Below are 20,949 nucleotides of genomic sequence, written 5' to 3' on the forward strand. Positions count from 1 at the left end.
CAAGGTATAGACCTGTTCTATAGGAAAGGTTACCTTAAGTGACTTCTTTGTGATCTGGCACTTTATAGAAAATAAAATTAAATAAAATTAACTTGACCTTCAAGGGGGGGGCGGGGCGGGGTGCCCCCCTAATAAAATGGTAGGGCAAACACTGAAATAAATAGTGTCAAAGTCGGCTGTCGTCGATACATTGCTGGTGAGAATTGTACCAAGGTAAGCAAATTGCAGACAAATTTACATTCAACTGTGTAATGAAACCATGTGCCCTGCCTGAATAACTATAACACACTTATGATAAAAAGACTTTTTGTTTGATGAGTCTGCTGAATTTCTATAAGAAAAAAACAAGGCAGTAAGAAGAGAGTAGTTCTAATAGGTGTCCTACTACACAAGGACATGATGAGGAATGCTAATGTAATGCACTTGTCTATGATCTATTATCTATTTCTGTATGAAATTGCATGAAAATAGGATTTCGCCATGTGATGTGTCAAAATTTTCTCGGGGGAGAACCCCCCAAATCCCACTTGAAATCTTTCTTTTTGTCACAACAGGACATATTACTGTATTTTTTAAGCAGATGATCAATACTACCATCAGACTGATAAAACTGACCTTGATCTGCGCCATAAAACAAATATTGGACGTCTATGGACGTATGTGGGGCTTAGGCCTATAGATATGAATATGTAAACGTAGACTCGTTTCTTCTGTTTGCCACATGTGCATATTGATTTTTATGGTTAAAAAAAAAAAAAAAAAAAAAAGTGCCGCCATGTCCACATATGTTCATGACCACACATGAGTGTCTGGTAAGATGGTACTCATAACCTTTCTTCAAGGTTGGCAGGTCTGCATTTGTGAAATATTGCATTAAGAATCACTCTTAGGTCTGCAAGTGCAATTTCTTTTAGTACAGTCACAGCCAAAATACTAAATAAATCCTAAAAAAGCCATTAAAAACTTAAAATTGATTGGTTCCATAAAAATACATAAGAAATTGTGAGTATTGGGTCATTTTGGTACCAGTGATGAAGGTTGTTCTTTTTATTAAAAGACACAATTTTTGTTGCCAAGCTTTGTGTCTACATAAAGCCAGCACATTTGAAAGTTCTTGAGACACAAAAATGGCTAAAACAAGGAACCTAATGCAGGAAACACGCCTGAAGATAAAGATTCTCAGCCAAGAAGGGTACAGCTGCTGCCAGATAGCCAGGAAGTGCAGATGCAGTCCTTCAGCAGTTGGATACACTCTGCAGAAATACAGACGAACCAACAGCTTGGAAGACAAACCAAGATCTGGGCGTCCAAGGGTTTCTTCAGCAAGAAATGACCGCATCCTGATCCACATGTGCAGGCAAAACCGCCAAATGACATCACAGGAGCTTCAGCAGCAGTGGTCAAACCAAACTGGTGTCCAGTGTTTCACCCGCACTGTACGTGGCCGACTTTTAGATCATGGCTTAAGGTCCTACAAGGCTATCAAGAAGCCCCTGATCAATGAGAGACAGAGATTAGCCAGAAGGCCAAGCGAAGCATTATCTCCAGCATGTACAGTAGCTACTGTCAAGCATGGTGGAGGCAGTATCATGGTTTGGGGATGCATGAGTGCTGCTGGTGTTGGTCATCTCACTGTCTGTGATGGCACATTGAACTCTACCAAGTATTGTACCATTCTTGAAACCCACATGCTCCCTTCTGCACGTGCACTGTTCCGTCAAGGTAAAAACTGGATGTTTCAACAAGATAATGCCCCTTGCCATACATCCAAGGCCAGTAGAACTTGGCTGCAGGAGCACAGTATCCAGGTCTTAGAGTGACCAGCTCAATCCCCGGACATGAGCCCCATTGAAAATCTGTGGTGGATTATCAAAAGGTCTGTTTCAAAGCATAAACCAAAGAATTTAGAAGAATTAAAAGCAGTAATTCAAGAAGAATGGGACAAGATTACCCCTCAACAGTGTGAAAGGCTCGTGGGGAACATGCCAGCCAGGATTAGAGCTCTACTACATGCCAGTGGCAGCACTACTAAATATTAATTTGATGATGTGATGGTTTATTTATTTTTTGTTCAGTTTTGAACACATTCTCTGTTATTTGTTGACTTGGATACAAACAATGTTGAGAACTGACATATTGAAACTGTCAAGAATTTAGTTTTGTTAGTTTTTCTTGTAAACAATAAATAAAAAAATATAATTTGTATTTGTTGTATCTGTCTAATGCAGCCACACCTTTTGAAACACAAAAAAGATTTTTCCACAAATATTTCATGATAATATTTGAGATTGTGTAAAATTTTAAGGGTGTCCGAAAACTTTTTTCCACCACTATATAATGGTGCATTTACAATTTTACAAATAGGCCTATCTCTGCTATGAATCATTTCATTATTGATTAGCATTCCAGTTATTTTCTATATTAAATGTTTGTCTATAAAATTATGTAAAATTCATATTACCTTTCCCCAATTCCAATCTGGCATACACAAACATCTCACTTTGTCTGACTAAAGATCCAAAACCATGATAAAGCAGGATTTGAAGAGAATATCCTCAAATCTGCGAAGGTAACTCCAACACTGATGCCTGAAACAATCAATCCATCATGAAATAGTTGTGAATTAATTATGTGTTTGACTTATTGATTTATTGACTCATCATTGCAGCTGTAGAATTCCTATAATGAGCTAGAATACGTTTTAAACATATATATTGCAGAGTTGTCTCTTGCTAATTAGTTCAGTGAGATAGAGCATAGTCTCTTATGCTTAGAATGCCACCTTTTTTTCATCTTCCTACACTCTGCTTGTTGCTCAGAATTGCCTAATTATGCCTAAAATTGCCCGGCCCCGACCATTGCTGCGCAGCAGCTATAATTTTTAATTTTTTTTTAAAATAGATTTTATTGATTTTTTTTCAAAAGATAAACAACAAACAAATGCTCTGCATTTACAAAGATATCAAAATACTAAAGAAAATATACCACCATCCAAAATAAAATGGCTTCATGTAGCTCAAGACTGTCCTCACCCAAAAACCCAGTCTAGGGCATGTCTACCCTTAATTACAGTGTCCCGAAGGGACGGGGGCAAGTACCTCAGAAAGGCTGACCATGTTCTCTCAAACAAACCATCGTCCCCTTTCATTCGTTCAATAAGTCTTTCTAAGGGTAAAACTTAAAGCTATAGTGCATAACGTCTGTCGCCTCGCAGCGGATAATGCGTTATTACAACTAATAAACCGGCGGCACTTCCATGTACACAGAGCAACACTCGCCACACACCATGTACACAGAGTAACACTGGCCAGTCGCCACACACCGTGTAAACAGAGCAACACTCGCTACACACCGTGTACACAATGCTACACAATGTGGTGAACACCAGGCTACTAACATGACATTACGTTCATAGCACCATTTCCAAGAAAATAATAAAGTACTAGGTCCAGTACATGTAACAGCAACTCATACTACTCATAATATAATTATAAACCAAGTCACTTAATTATCCAACAGCAGCAAGGCAACATCCGTGTCTGCCCTCAGCCCAATTTCTTCCTTCAGGGCTCTCCACCAAGGAAAAGCAACGCCAATACAAATCCTTGTTTGCCTTCTCCGTTGGTCACTTTCCTTCTTTGCTAATAGACCTTCAGCCGAACGTCCAGGCTTTTTCTTTGTGGTAGGATCCACTTCTGAACTGTGTCCCGGCCGCTTCTCCGCCATGTTGCTTTCACTTTCTACCGCTCTACCTCTTGCTGTGACACTCTCCGCTCATCCTCCCCCTCCCTTCTTGTTGTGAGGAAGCATTTCCTGTGCGCCAGCATGGGAATGTCGCCGGTCTACACGCATACTAAAAATGATATATATTGAAAAATACTGCGAGATGTGAGAGGAGCCGATCGGCTCAATCAGCATTGTGTCATCTCCTCTAGTAGTGGCTTGGGTGAAACGGACGTTTACGGAGCTGTAGAAGTTACACACTGTAGCTTTAATATGTTTCTTTGTACCACTGTGTAACAGTGGGAGGTTTGTCACTTATCCACTGCTTTAAAATACATATCCTAGCCAAAAACAGAAGTTTGTCACCAATATCTTCGATATATTGCCCACCAAGATCATGTTCCCACTTCTGTATAACCTTACTGATATCTGATGGATCTATAGAGTAGAACAGCGAATAAGAATGAGAAAGAAAATGTCTTGTGTCCTTTCGGTTCAATAGAAATAAATCTATATCACTAGAAAGTAGAGTGTCTCTGGGGAGATTTTTCACCTTTGACAGAATAAAATTACGGACTTGAAGGTACCCAAAAAAGTGTTCGGATGCAATGTCATATTTTTGTTGAAGCTGCTGGAAGGACATCAGTGTATTATCCTGGTATACATCCCGAATAAGTCTGATGCCTTTCACGTGCCATCTATCAGAAATACAATTTCTAACACCTGGGGCGAACTCTTCATCCTTAGTCAGAGGTGTTAATGCAAAGGATGAAGTGTTTTTCTCAACATATTTTGTTATGTCTTGCCAGATTCTGATAGTGTTGTAAATAATAGGGTTATGATGGATGCCTAAAGATCTCTTTTTCCCATAATTAGTTAGTTTACTCAGCAAGGAGTAGGGAGAGGGAAACCACTCATCAATACCTGTTTCAGATTTTAAATGAGACTGTAGCCAGTCCCAAATTATTCGGATGTGGCAGGCCCAGTTATAAAATCTCAAATTAGGTAGGGCTAAACCTCCTCGTTCCGAAGGCAGTTGTAAAGTCTTAATTCTAATTCTGGGCTTTTTATTGTGCCAAATAAATTGTGAAAAGGCCCTTTGTAGATCTGAAATTACCTTCTTTGATATCCATAATGGTAACATCTGCAAAGGATAAAGTAATCTGGGGAGTATGTTCATCTTTATGAGACTAATTCTGCCCATCCAGGAGAGGGGAGGGTCATGCCATCTCTCAAGGTCATTCTTAACTGCTCTAATTGTAGACACAAAATTAAGTCTCCACAGGTCCTCAACATTAGGTGACACTTTGATACAAAGATAGACAAAGCCTGAGGTGGCCCATCTGAATAGAAAATTCGTAGCTGAACTCGTGCTGCCATAATTCCACAGGGGCGTAGCCTCAGATTTTGTATAATCTACTTTGCAGCCAGATATTGAACCAATTGACTTTATAATTGACAGAGTGGCAGAGACTGAGACCTCAGGGTTTGAAAGAAAAAGTAAAATGTGAATCTGCATACAACGCTATCTTGTGGGTGGTCAGGCAAAGCCTGTCAGAGTGAGATGCTTCTGTTTTTAAACATCAGTATATCGTAGTCAGAATAATCATGATCCATCTGAAAGAAATGACACCATAGTGGAGATGATTAACAGCCTCAAGTCAGTACTGCTGACCCACTATTAAAGCCACACTATGCAGGATTTGTCACTTCCTGTTTGTAAGCAAAATATTCAAACTTGGGCCCTCCTCCTCAGCTCAATGACACTGAGAGAGCAGTCCTGGTCAAGCAAGCTAGAGAGAATGCAGAGAGGGAGTGGTGATAACGTGAATCAGCACAACCCTGCAGGACGTTGCTGCGCTGCTGTGTGTGTGTGTGTGTGTGTGTGTGTGTGTGTGTGTGTGTGTGTGTGTGTGTTGGCTTAACCTTGCTCTCGATTGAACAGACACACAGACCTAAAGCTTGCATCCACAGAGCAGAGAATAGGGAGAGGTGGTGCTACATTTTTTGAGTCTTGACCTCGTGCTGCTATTGGCTGGGGTCTACACACCACTACCCAAAGGCTGACACTCAGAAACATCCTGAACAAACAAAAATAAGAAGAAATAAAGAAAATCCAGGCAGAGGGCAGGTTCTCTGCAGATACAGATAATGCCACACACTGCCAGAGGGTCATGAGCAGGCCCATACAGAATCTGCGCCCTCAGAACAACGCAGATTTTCTACAGATTTTAGGAATATAGATGCTGCTTGTAAAACTCAGAATGTTGTCACTGTCTGCTCCACCTCCTTGTACATGTGTGACAGCTGTGTGTTGTATTCATTTAGCATTAAAATCAGTAAGTGGTGTAGTGAGAAGAAATGTCAAAAATAATATTTACTGTTAATACACTGGCAAATTAATTTTTGTTCTCTGCTCCATATTGAAGCTTTCATTTTAATGGCCATGTGTCCCATATTTTGTTGACTTTTCCAACAAATTTGTAAATTTATTCTTGGAGGTTCAGACAAGGTTTCCCATAAACCCTGCTGCTTCTTTAGTCCAATTGAATGTAGGTTCTTGTCTCCCAGAGTACTAACCCCAATCCCTCACCCTACTATATTTACTCATCTGTCTTTATCCATTTACAAACAGCTCTAAACATTTTCCAGATGTCATAGATCCCCTAATATGATATTAGTATGTGCTGAGTCAGCAGGATTTTCCTTCTTTATGTTTTGTTTAATGTCACTGTTATATAGTTGTTTTCATTTGAATGTTTGGGAGTCAGAGTGATAAACCCACCAATCACTGCATCTGCTTGTGTTCCAACAGAGCCACAGCTGTATGTACGCTTTGACATCTGGGAACAAGGCAACATCAGCCCCTTACAGCTGAGCGATAAACTGCAGGGGGCACTACGCCATGCACTCTGTGATGTTGTCATGGAGCTGAGAGTCTTACCAAATCCTCTTTGTCTGGGGGTGTTTTGCCCAGCAACCAAAGCTCAGAGAGAAGAGGCTAAAGGTAAGGTCATCTCCAAATGCTTATTGGTTTCCTCCATGCTGTACGTACTACATACTTGACCTGTTTGCAGTCAAATTGCAGGGGATGGACACTATACAGCATTAAGCAAAACTCTGTAAGTAATAGTTTGAAAGTCATTTTTATTATTTAATGAGAAGTATATTTTTAATAAGAGGAAATAAAAGTCTTCTTGGAAATTTGAATATATCTTTATCAGGGATTCCCTCCTGACTAGGGACCTGTTCCATCTTCAAATGGTTCAGGGAGATAAAGGGAGTTACACATATAAATAAAACCCAGGGAAAGAAAGACACAAGGCAAATGGAAGTGTATCAACCAAAAATGAGCATTTTTATTATCACTTTGAATAAATATAGATTTAAAACAAAGATAAAGATGTTAACTGAAAACATAGTGCTACTTCTTATTGAAAAGAAAAAGGAAAACATAGTTAATTAAATGATGACAAAACTTACTAGATGGAACAACAGACTACAACACAACACAACCTCCTCCCAGACTCCCACTGCTGACCTCAGTACACCACAACACCAAGTTTTTCACTGCCAACACCCTGCATAGAAGCTGCCAAATGGCTGGCACCGCCTGCTTTTCTTTCCTGGTCTTTTAACTGTTACATCTAGTGCTGCACGATTTGGTAAAAATGTGCGATTGCGATTTGAGTGGACAATATCGCGTTTGCGATTACAATATAATAAATAAATGGCATCATGAGTCTTCTCGCTTGATTCAGTGTTTCCCCTACATTATATTAGGGGGGCACTGACCTGACCTGACATAGTTATTGTTATGGACAGTGTGTAAATGACCATCAACAGACTGAGCACAGTCAAACACGGTGCTTACACAGCAGCGCAGCACGGCGCTGTACCTAAAGCGGAGCAAGCCTGTGTTGCGTTCAGGCGTTGTCACGTAAATGACAAATTCCAGCACGCCATAGCACAACACAGCAGCATGTCAAGTGGGCCGAAACCAAGCAAAATTGCTCAGTTTTTCATTTGTTATTATATAGTTTGTCATGGAGTCCGTGATTTCCCTGTGACACTTACAAATGTTTGTGTAACTGTGCTTGGATGTTGTCTCTTTGTCTTTAAAGTTACACGGCTCGGCTTTCCCTCGCATGCATCCTTCGTACCTTTCCCTGTGCTGTCTCAAGTGCTGATATAGATTGGTTGTGTTGCCGTGGAATGTGGCGACTTTAACTTTTAAACTTTTACACAGCACATCTTTCTGTTCAACGTCACCGTACCTGAATCCAAAGTATCGCCATATATTAGACGTTGCGTTTTTTTCTGCCACCAACTCAGCCTGCCCATGGTCGTGCTCACACTCTTCTTCAGTGTCTATGTTGGTCACTGCTACACGCGGCTGGTCACCTGACTATACGTGCTGCACACACCAGGATAGCTTGTGGGCGTAATGTCAACCAACTCCACACACTACAGGAGAGGCAGTCACGTTCACAGGCGCACACCTTAACATTTATTTACATTAAATCGCAAATCGCTATGGAAGCGAATCGTGACCAATATTGAAATTAAAATGCATTTGCAGAAATGCTTTTTCATTTTAAGAATGTGGCTGTATTATGTGACTCATAAATAAAATTAATCATCAATCATCTGATTTGCATTTGCATTTTCTTCTTCAAGACTGCTCATTCTTTTACTTAATTAAAATGAAAAAGAAAAAGACATTTGAGATTTAATTTTCAAAATATGCCCCAGCAAATAGATACCAAAATTCAATTTGAAATGTAAAATTTGAACATTAAAATGCATTTGCAGAAATGCTTTTTCATTTTAAGAATGTGGCTGCATTAATTGACTCATAGATAAAATTAATAATCAATCAACCTATTTGCATTTTCATTTTCTTCTTCAAGACTGCTCATTCTTTTACTTAACTTTACTGAAAAGGACGGTGTGCAGACTTTCCTCTGTGTCACCGATAATGAGGAAATAAAGTGAGTGCCTGACGGAGCATTGAGTGACAACAACCCCGCCCACATTTAAAGGTATGGTTTGCAGTGGAAACGCCAGGGTCTAGGTACCATGCCTGAAGGGTATTTTCGGTTCCAAAGGTACCATACTGAAAATGTTTGGTGATAACGGGGCTTAAGAGGATGTATCATGTGAATCCACCCTCCCAGTGTTTGCATGCTTTGGACTCTGTATATCATGGTGCACTTAGATTCATTACTAACTGTAAGCCCCTATTCTTGGCCTACTTCCAGCATATTTATGTGTGTACATACAGCAAAAAATTGGAAAAAACGGCTCTGCTCCCCATTCACAGAACATGTTTTTATTGTCTGTTTCGAGGGTATGTATGGAGTTTGGTGTAAAAAAAACCATTATGTATCGAGCTTCTTATATGTGGAATCTTCTGCAGAGAGAAGTAAGGTTGCACTCATTCACTCGGTTCGTCTTGGCTGTTTTAAAGCACTGTTGCAGGACTTTTATACACAGTCATCTATAAGCCTATAAGCATATATTTACATGTATAATACACACACACACACACACACACATATATATATATATATATATATATATATATATATATACACACACACACATATATACATATAATATAGTACAAACATAATAGGTATAAATTGACTAATATAAATGTCTCTCACTTGTTTGTGTTCATCTCTGTGTAAAATGTGTCTTTAGGGCTGTTGATTCCTTTGCCTGAGGTGAAAGAATTAAAGGACAGCCCCAGGCAACGCAGTGGCTCACGGGTCTTTAAAACCAGCCCATCTCCCATCACCCTAACCCAAGCTGCAGGGGGAAGCCCCATGACAGGGAGCAGCACACCCGAGGCCACCACACCCACCAGCAAGAGCACCCGCCGGAGCTTCTGGGACATACTGGTCAGTTTCTCCGGAGGTCAAAGGCATTCACTGTGGAGCTCTGCTCTCTGTGTGGCCCTAATTACAGGCTACATTAGAATTTATTACAGTACGCTTGGACATATTATTGGCAATGGGTTGTATAACTTAAATCAGTGTTTATAGTTGGACCCCTTTTCTACCAAAATGAGTGTATGTATGTGGGGTTTTTTAAGCACCAGAAAACCTGTTAAAAATAGATGATAGGGGCCATAGTCGTCGTGTCTTTAACTATGTGAAAAATGCAAGGTTGTTCACTGGATGCTACTCTTGTGCCTACTCTCTGCCAACTTTTGAGGGCACGAAGGTAGGTTACACCTGAGGTTGCTAAGTGACCATAATCAGCACTGTATCATTTACCAGAAATCCTGAGTGCAGAGCTGATCATTTACCAGGTGTTGTTTTGTAAAAGTGTATCAGGCCAAAAATATTGTCTGGGGGACAGATGTAAAGCTCTAGCATCCCTGCACTAAAATCTTCTCCATATTTACCACAGACTGATATTTACTGAAGAAGGGAAAGATATTTGTTGGCTGTGCTTGGTTGTTCCGTGTCACATGACATGTGGTGCCTGCTGCTGCATTCCAAAAGTCGAACGATGGCTGCACCCTGAGACAGGGTGCAGCCATCGTGCCCTGAAAAAAGCAGTGCAGGGAAACACATGCGCGCCGCAGCAGCGTCACTTTTGAGTGCGCCTGCTGCATGTCTACATTAAAAACAGTGAATTTGAGGGGGCAAAAAACACGGGATGTATACAGCCCCATAGACTGCTTTCTAATTGCCAGTACACCAGCGCTGTGTGCATGGCTCTGCATTCACCGGCTACTTGTGACTTTTAGATTAAGTTTGTGTTAAGCACTTTTGAGGCAAGTCTGGATCTGTATCCGGGTTACGTTTTAGATATTTCTTCATATGAGCCAGTACACCACCTAAGGTCCTCAGATAGTGCCTTGCCGGTTGTTCCTACTACACACTGAGCTTATATTTGTATTTGTACTTGTGCTTTAAATGTGTTCTATCCATTCTTGCAGAGTAAGCCAGATTCATCAGAGCTTGGGAGTCCAAAGACAACCGATGACATAGTTCAAGAAAAAGGAGAGGAGGGCCGAGCAGCACGTCGAAGACACAAGACAGAGAACGTAAAGCAGCAGTGGAGCCAGGAGAAAGCTATGGCTGTGGAGCTGGAGCAGGTCCAGAGGTGAGGTATAACTGGAAACGTCACTGCATTGATTGAATCATTACCACTGCATTGAATTATTATAATGCATCTTAAGTCAGTTTGAATTATTACCAAAGCTGCAGAGATTTAACCACAAAGAGGCCATCGTATTTTGCAATTAAAAGTCATGTTCATTCCAGATGTAATGCAAATGTTTAATATTTCCGAAAGGGAGAGCCTTGTCTGTGAGTGGGCTTGGCAGTGTACAGGCCACTCTACACTACTTACCCAGCAAACAAATGGCAGACTGACAAATTTAGAGATTAGCTTGTGAGCATACTGAAACATTCAGCAGCTGAAGAGCCTGATATTTCACTACAGAGTTGGTGGAGACCAAAGCGGAACAGAAAGAGAATGAGTACTGGACATAGATTGAGCAGGTGGATATGGTGCAGGTTTTTATGTCAGTAACACACTGACTTCTTGGTTAGGTGTTGAGATTTATGACTTCCACAAATTAATGTCAGGATAGTGCTCTATAGGATTATAAGGACCCTGCTAACCCATTGCAGTCTAATAGTGCTTTGCATAATATTGTGCTATGAATGTTGTCATTAGTTTTCACGGATTAAAATTGCAGGGTCTTTATGCCTCTGCACCAGCAGTAGCTGTGACCCCAGGCATTATGTTTTCGTGTTGTTCTTCCGTCTGTCCGTATGTACGTCTCATCCTTGTGAACATAGTATCTCTCTTCCTTTTTTTATAATGTATTTTTATTGAAGATAAAGGGCATACCAGCAATTGACAAAGAAAAAACATTTCCATTTGTATCCCCACCCAACCACCGACCCATACTGCCTTTACAAGATAATGTACAAGAAACATTTCACAGGAGATTATAATACCAACATTAGGAGTGAAATAAACAGACAAACACAAAAAATACTTCACAGACAACAAAATACAAATACATATTTAAGAATAAAAATAAATTCAATCTGTGGATATCTTACTATACAGGCTAATTTACCTACAACTCTTACAACTACACTCTGGCATATTGTAAGGTTTTGATGGTGGTACACCATCAATCAGGATGAGAACCAGCAGTATTGAGTTGTAAAGCATGTGGGAGGAATGAACAGCACCAGACAAGCAGGGGTTTTTCTAGAGCTCTGATATTTTTTACTTGAGTCCAAAAACAAGGTTACAGTTTAAATATCTGGGAATCATGATAGACTCACAGCTGCACTTCAAACAAGTAAAAAGAACTGTGAATCGAATAAAATTTAATCTCTCTAACTTCAAATACATTAGAAATAGCTTAACTGTTGATTCAGCCAAACTGTACCTTAATGCGATGATAATGCCACATATTACCTACTGTGTAACAACCTGGGCACTGGCATGTAAGTCCACACTAAAGCCTGTTGAAATAGTATACAAACAATCTCTGAAAATTCTAGATAAAAAGCCCAACACATACCATCATTGTGCCATCTTGAAGAAATATGAACTCCTGAGTTGGGAAAGTGTACTAAAATATTCAGATTAGGGCTGCAGCTATCGAATATTTTGGTAATCAAGTATTCTATCAAATATTCCATCAATTAATCGAGTAATCGGATAAAACATACTTTTGCTTAATTAAAGCCCATTATAAATACACAATAGAAAATAAGACAGATCACTGAATAATAACAACCAATTTGTTTCCCTTTTAAGAAAAATTGACATTTATTTATTACATGCATATTATGCAAAGTAGTAAACCGTTTCAGTCAAAATTTCCAATAAAAATAAATAGAATTACTTCCAACTTAACATTTCCTGAGAAGAAAACACAAATAAAAATAAATAACATTTAAAGTTGCAAGCAGCGATGAACGGGCCCTCACACCTTCACACAACTCGGGGGGGCTGGCAGGACACCTTCTGGCGCGTCAGTTCATTTCTGTCAAAGTTAGACATCGCATGATACAGTGCTAGAATGCAATATTTCACATTTTGTATCACTTCCTCTTTCCACTAGAGGGAGTTGGAGAGCGCACTAATTATACATCATGTTTTTATACATCAAATATACACCACAGCATGTAACTTTCAGATAAATCGAAAGATAAGTGGTTGATGAGACCTACTTCCTGTTGCCACTAGGTGGCACTATGAGTATCAGGAAATATGGTAATGAAAATGTGTTCAGACATAAGAACAACCCCAGGTTTCTTTTCAGCACTGTAGCCAGGCTGACTGAGAGTCAGAGCTCTATTGAGCCTTGTATTCCTTTAGCCCTTAGCAGTAATAATTTTATGAGCTTTTTTAATGACAAAATTCTAACTATTAGAGGCAAAATTCATGACCTCCTGTCCTCAGATAGTACCTATCTAACCTCAAACACAGCTGTAAAACCTAATATATATTTAGATTGCTTCTCCCCAATTTCTCTTCAAGAATTGACCGCATTGATTTCTTCATCTAAATCATCAACGTGTCTCTTAGACCCCATCCCAACTAGGCTACTTAAGGAGGTCTTTCCTTTAGTTAACACTCATATATTAGATATGATCAATATATCCTTATTAACAGGCTATGTACCACAGTCTTTTAAGGTAGCTGTAATTAAACCTCTACTAAAAAAGCTCACCCTGGATCCAGAGGTGTTAGCCAACTATAGACCAATATCTAATCTTCCCTTTATGTCAAAGATCCTTGAGAAAGTAGTCGCAGACCAGCTGTGTGATTTTCTCCATGATAATAATCTATTTGAGGAATTTCAGTCAGGATTTAGAGTGCATCATAGCACTGAGACAGCACTAGTTAAAATTACAAATGACCTTCTGATTGCTTCAGACAAAGGACTTGTCTCTGTACTTGTTTTATTAGATCTTAGTGCGGCGTTTGACACAATTGACCATCAAATTCTACTGCAGAGACTGGATCACTTAATTGGCCTAAAAGGTTCTGCACTGAGCTGGTTTAAATCTTATTTATCTGATCGTTTTCAGTTTGTTCACGTTCATAATGAATCGTCCTTACGTACCAAAGTTTGTTTTGGAGTTCCATGAGTTCTGTGCTCGGACCAATCCTATTTACTCTATATATGCTTCCTTTAGGTAACATCAATAGAAATCACTCTATAAATTTCCATTGTTATGCGGATGATATACAGTTGTATTTATCGATGAAGCCAGAAGAAAGTAATCAATTAACTAAACTCCATAGCTGCCTTAAAGACATAAAAACTTGGATGAGCACCAATTTCCTGATGTTAAATTCAGACAAAACTGAAGTTATTGTTCTTGGCCCCAAACAACTCAGAGACTCTTTATCTGATGACATAGTTTCTCTAGATGGCATTGCTCTGGCCTCTAGCACTACCGTAAGAAACCTCGGAGTAATATTTGATCAAGATTTGTCTTTTAATTCTCATTTAAAACAAACCTCACGGACTGCATTTTTTTCATCTGCGTAATATTGTGAAAATTAGGCCTATCCTGACCTGAAAAGATGCAGAAAAATTGGTCCACGCTTTTGTTACCTCAAGGCTGGATTACTGTAACTCTCTATTATCAGGTAGCTCTAATAAGTCCTTAAAAACTCTCCAGCTAATTCAGAATGCAGCAGCACGTGTACTAACAGGAACTAAGAAACGAGATCATATTTCTCCTGTTTTAGCTTCTCTGCACTGGCTCCCTGTAAAATCCAGAATTGAATTTAAAATCCTACTGTTAACTTATAAAGCTCTAAATGGTCAAGCTCCGTCATATCTTAGAGAGCTCATAGTGCCTTATTATCCCACCAGAACTCTGCGCTCTGAGAACGCAGGGTTACTCGTGGTCCCTAAAGTCTCCAAAAGTAGATCAGGAGCCAGAGCCTTTAGCTATCAGGCTCCTCTCCTGTGGAATCATCTTCCTGTTACGGTCCGGGAGGCAGACACCGTCTTCACATTTAAGACTAGACTTAAGACTCTCCTCTTTGATAAAGCTTATAGTTAGGGCTGGCTCAGGCTTGCCCTGTACCAGCCCCTAGTTAGGCTGACTTAGGCCTAGTCTGCCGGAGGACCCCCCTATAATACACCGGGCACCTTCTCTCCTTCTCTCTCTCTCTCTCTCTCTCTCTCTCTCGTATTCTATTACTGCATCTTGCTAACTCGGCCATTCTGGATGTCACTAACTCGGCTTCTTCTCCGGAGCCTTTGTGCTCCACTGTCTCTCAGATTAACTCATATCGCAGCGGTGCCTGGACAGCGTGACGTGTGTGGTTGTGCTGCTGTCGTGGTCCTGCCAGATGCCTCCTGCTGCTGCTGCCATCATTAGTCATTAGTCATACTTCTACTGTTATTATACACATATGACTATTGTCACACTTGTATACTGCCAGATATTAATACATACTTTCAACATATTGTACCGCAGTAGCCAGAACTATAACTATTATATTATTACTTTCAATAATGTTGTTGTAAGCTACTGTCATTACCTACATCTCTCTCTCTCTCTCTCTCTCTCTCTCTCTCTCTCTCTCTCTCATTGTGTCATGTGGATTACTGTTAATTTGTTATGCTGATCTGTTCTGTACGACATCTATTGCACGTCTGTCCGTCCTGGAAGAGGGATCCCTCCTCAGTTGCTCTTCCTGAGGTTTCTACCGTTTTTTTCCCCGTTAAAGGGGGGAGTTTTTCCTTATCCGCTGCGAGGGTCATAAGGACAGAGGGATGTCGTATGCTGTAAAGCCCTGTGAGGCAAATTGTGATTTGTGATATTGGGCTTTATAAATAAAATTGAATTGAATTGAATTCAGGGCAGGACTAATATGAATCATGTGAAGTTTGGTGGAGACAGGACCATTTATGCCAACGCTACAGCAATTTCGTTTTTCATGGCGAGACCTCAAGATTCAACGCTTGGCAGTGGGCGCACCATTCAACATTGGGCAAATCCTGTGATAACTTTTGGTCACAACGTAGTCACGCTTACATACACCAAGTTTGGAGCCTATCTGATTAAATCTGTAGGACAAGTTCGTTAATTTACAAGTCCTGGAAATCGGCAAAAATGCACAAAAGTGGCACAAGTAAATTCAAAATGGCGGACTTCCTGTTGGGTTTGGAGCATGGCTCCAAGAGGCTTTTTGTACGTGATAGAGTGTTACAGGTGCCTACTAAGTTTCATACATGCAGGTCAAACCAGCTTTAGGGGCTGCTTAATTGAAATATTCTAGGGGGCGCTGTTGAGCCATCTTGGTGCATCAAAGCACAAAAATAACATCAGACAACAGGACTTGCAACCTGTTATGTGTATGCCACGTTTGGTGAGTTTTCAAGCATCCCTTGTCCTTTCAAAACAACACCGTGTTTGATGGCGAACAAGGTGGCGCCACGGTGACAGCGTTTGATGAAAACTCAAAAGCTTCATTTTTAAGTATCATCAAGGTCTAAGGACTTAGACCAGCAAGTTTGAGGTGGGTCTGATTAACCTGCTAGAAGCGGGACATCAAAGAATGTATAAAGTAGCTTTCTGTTGCCAGTAGGTGGCACTATGGCCGTGATTCAAAATTCCTCTGTAGATGTGTTCAGGGCTGGACTGTCATCATATGTGTGAAGTTTTGGCAAGATATTCCCACGTGGAGTCAAGTTACAGCAACGTTTATCATCACGGCGAAACATCAAAGTTCGCCGCCACGCCCTTCGATGAAAACTCACAGTTTCCACAATAAAGTGTCATCAACGTCTTATGACTTTTTTAGGGCGGGACTGTCATCAATCCTGTGAAGTTTGGGCAAGATTGGACCATTTATGCTGGAGTTATAAACTACTTACTGTTTAGTGGCGAGACCCCTAACTTTGACGCCATCCCACGGTCACATGCATTGACGACAACTCAAACTTTTGATAACTTTTCATCTTCAGTGTCTTGGGGTGGGACAGACCAAGGTTTGAAGTTGATCAGATGAAATCTCTAGGACTAGTTCGTTCATTTAGGACCCCTGGAAATGGCCAAAAATGCATCAAAATTGCACAGTAAATTCAAAATGGCCGATTTTTCACTAGTTCTGAGATGTGTGCAAAGTTTCATGAGTTTTCGGGTATGTTAAGTCTCCCAAAAAGGCAATTCATTTGGAGGAATAATAATAATAATAATAATAATAATAAAAAATCCTTGCACTTCAATAGGGTGCTCGGGCCCTAATAATAATAAACGGAGCAGTTTCAATAGGGCCTTCGGTCGGTGCTCGGGCCCTAATTAAAGCTGCAAGCAGCTGTGATCGGGCCCTCGCTCCCCCATGCAACCGTCAGGGCCTAAGGCACGTGGGAGCTGTCGCACGAAGCGAGAAGGGACAAAAAACCTGGCAGGACCAAAAAACAGGCAATGTTTCGTTCATCCACCAGGTGGCGCTACGAGCGTAACCAGATGTGGCCGGGTGCGTTGAGGGATGGACCTCATCACACGTGAAATTTCGAGCAAATCAGACAATGCATGAAGGATTTATACCAAGTTGATGTTCTGTGGGGAACGATGAAAAGTCGCCACCACGGCAGCCTGCAGCATGACAGGACACGTGTGTCACTGTGGAGATTCATCAAGTTGATTGTCATGTGACTACAAAATGTAGTTGATCAGGTCAGGAGCTTGAGGTTGGTGTTTGTCAGTGTAAAAGATGGCATTTGCTGTTTCCACAAGGGGGCGGCATGAGCAAGATTGCCTCCGAGCATATATAGGCGTTGAGGGCGGGGCTCTTATCGTTTACAGAAATTTTGAAGGAGTTTGGATGAATTATGTGGGAGAGAGAGCTGCTTGAATAAGCATGGCGATGGATCAAAAATGGCAGCGCCATAGCAGCCACGCCCTTTGACCTACAGACATGCAGAGCACAATTTTTGATCAGCATGGTCTCTGGATGATCTGTAAAAAATTTGAAGTCAATTGGATGAAATCCCTAGGACTAGTTCGTTAAAGTACAAAATGTGGAAATCACGCCAAAATGACAAGTCAACATGTGGAGGGTTTTTTGAAAATTTCAAGGGGGCGCTATAGAGGCATTTTGTTCCCCCCCATGGGCGACACCCATATTAGATGCAAGAGCTCGCCATTCTTGACCTATGTATCAATTTTCATGAGGATATGAGGTCGGTGAAGCCATCAAAATGCCAAACGTATTTGGTGGCGAGGGAGGCGCCATAGTGACCACGCCCCTTGACATAGAGAAAAGCTTTTAATAGCTTTTGATCAGCATGGTCTCTGGATGATCTGTAAAAAATTTGAAGTCGATTGGATGAAATCCCTAGGACAAGTTCGTTAAAATACAACATGTGGAAATCACGCCAAAATGACAAGTCAAAATCAAAATGACCGACTTCCTGTTTGGAGTAGACCATTGGTGCAAGAGACTTTTATGTGCGTCTGGACAACATACACATGTGTACCAATTTTCATCTTCCTACTCCAAAAAAAAAAACCCTTTGTGGAGGGTTTTTTGAAAATTTCAAGGGGGCGCTATAGAGGCATTTTGTCCCCCCCCATGGGCGATGCCCCTATCAGATGTAAGAGCTCGCCATTCTGGACCTGTGTATCAATTTTCATGAGGAGATGAGGTCGATGAAGCCATCAAAAAGCCAAACGTATTTAGTGGCGAGGGATCGATAGTCGCCACGCTGCCACATTGACACCATTAGACGATTTGTTAGACCATTTCGTTTGCCTACGACAAACTAACCCCATTGGGGAGGGTACTTTGAAAATTTGCAGGGGGCGCTATTTCAGCATTTCGCGCCGATCATGTGCAACCGCCCAAAAATATCGAATTTCGGATGAGGCCGGACGAATGTGGAAAGTTTGAAGCATTTTCAAATTTGGGAAAGGGGCGAAATTGGGACACGAAATGTCGCAAGAATAATAATAATAATAAACAGCGTGATTTCAATAGGGTCCTCCGTGGACAACTTCGTCGTTGCTCGGGCCCTAATAATAATAATAATAATAATATTAATAATAACAATAATAATAATAATAATAATAAACAGCACAATTACAATAGGGTCCTACGGACGACTTCATCGTCGCTCGGGCCCTAATAATAAACAGCATGATTTCAATCGGGTCCTCCGCGGACGACTTCGTCGTCGCTCGGGCCCTAATAATAATAATAAAAAATCCTTGCATTTCAATAGGGTCTTCGCACCGCTAGGTGCTCGGGCCCTAATAATAATAATAATCATTCGAAAAACAATAGGGACCTCGCAGGTCGAGACCTGCTCGGGCCCTAATGATAATAATAATAATAATAATAATAATAATAAACAGTGCGATTACAATAGGGTCCTCACACTTTAAATTATGTGTCCTGCCTTATTGTGGAAATTGTTGGAGAAAACCAAAATAAAACACTATTTGTATATGAAAATCACTTACCTCATTCTGTACAGCTTCATTTGACAGCTGCTCCTCATCTTGTTCTTCATCACTGGTGGTGGAGTCCGAGTCAAGGAACATTGTCATCTTGCCATCATGTGCTGCTGGTGGGGAGTCTCGCAGTGGGCCTCATTTGCTGTTTGGCAGCAAGTGCCATGGTCTGTACTGTGCTTTTGACACTGAATGCTTGGTCAGCAGGCAAGAACTTCAGTTTCCGAAACCTGGGATCCAGAGCAGCAGCAAGCAGAGTGATATTTGGAGATTCAGGTTTGAACTCTGTTAAGTCTTTCCATCTTTCTGTGACCCGTTCTGTTGCATGAGCCTGGAATGACTTCACAGATGACGACTCAAGATCTGGATTCTGTAGTTTCTTCTTAATTTTCTGCACAATATGTGGAAGTGCAGACAGTGTGACATATTGTTGTCCACTCATAAACTCTGTGGCTGAGTTAAAGGGCTCAAGGACCTGGTTCAGCTCCTCAATCAGGCTCCACCGTTCAGTCTTGAGATCCAGGGAGTGTTTCCTCCTCTGGGTCACTGCTGGGTCAGACAGTGTAGCAGTCACTGGCCATCTCTGTTCTTGCAGCCTGGACAACATGGCATAGGTGCTGTTCCAGCATGTGCAGACATCTTGCACCAGCATGTTCTCCTTGGTACCCATTTGCGTCTGCTTGACCCTCAACTTTGTGCGTGCCAGTTCACTCTTCTTAAAGTGTTCAACAAGGCTTCTTGCAGCAGCCACACACATGGAGATAGCCTGTTGGCTTTTCAGAGTTTTGCACTACCAAGTTGAGGGCGTGTCCTGCACATTTCACCGATGCCCATTCATGCTTTTCGTGCAAAATCTTCGCTGCTGCTACGACATTAGCACCATGTCATGTCATGGACGACGGTCTTGATTTTCTCCGGTGGAATGTTGAATTTGGCAATTACCTCCTCGATCCATTCTGCAATATTTGCAGCTGTGTGTCTCTCTTCCAGGGGCATCGTTGTCAGGCAGTGGGACACCTTCAGATAGTGGCACATCACCCCCATATAAGCCTCTTTTGCAATGCTCGTCCAGATATCAGTTGTGAGTGCCACGCTGTCAGTCTCTTGCAGGGCTTTCTTCATCTTGTCTTTGATGTCTTCATACTTTTTGTCCAACTGTTTTGTGAAGAAGGTTCTTGATGGAAGTTCATAATTGGGATGGAAAGTGGAAATCATCGCCTTAAAGCTGCCATCCTCCACCAAGCTCAGCGGGCGCATGTCTGTGATCAGCATATTTAGAATGCTGTCTGTCAGTACAGCTGCTTGTGCAGGGGTGCAGGCTGGTGCTTTGAGCAGAAACTTGTCCATAAGAGGCTGTGACGATTTATTGAAAAAGAGGAGAAAATAATAATAATTACTTAATAGATATTTTGAAGGCTAAATGTCTTCATCATACAATAAGCCTTACTTTTCATTTCATTTCATTTCATTTCATTTATTCCTTTTGATCCCTCCCCGGGGTATAAGGGGCAGACAACAAAAAATAACATTAACAAATCAGAACAGGCGGCAGCCAATGCACAGCAAAATAAATAAAACAGAATTTGTGTACATACATACAAGTCAAAGCAAATCAAGAGAAACTATTCAAGATTTTCTTTAAAAGTTTCAACAAATTTGACAAGACCTTTACTTTTCGAGATGACATTAACTTTTGAAACTTATAAATATTTGGATTTGCTCTATAGAACTGTCCAACCAA

General features: G+C 40.9%; 1 protein-coding gene across 1 annotated transcript in view; it reads left to right on the forward strand.

Moving 5' to 3' along the window:
• szt2 (SZT2 subunit of KICSTOR complex) overlaps positions 1-20,949 on the forward strand; it is a 461,751-nt gene that overhangs the window by 277,204 nt on the left and 163,598 nt on the right. The window contains exons 52-54 of the mRNA XM_049588526.1: positions 6,539-6,730; positions 9,433-9,632; positions 10,682-10,848. Of these exons, the coding sequence (XP_049444483.1) occupies positions 6,539-6,730; positions 9,433-9,632; positions 10,682-10,848 (559 nt within the window). The remainder of the gene's footprint in view (positions 1-6,538; positions 6,731-9,432; positions 9,633-10,681; positions 10,849-20,949) is intronic.

Source organism: Epinephelus fuscoguttatus, linkage group LG10 (assembly GCF_011397635.1).
Source record: "Epinephelus fuscoguttatus linkage group LG10, E.fuscoguttatus.final_Chr_v1".
Taxonomy (NCBI): domain Eukaryota; kingdom Metazoa; phylum Chordata; class Actinopteri; order Perciformes; family Serranidae; genus Epinephelus; species Epinephelus fuscoguttatus.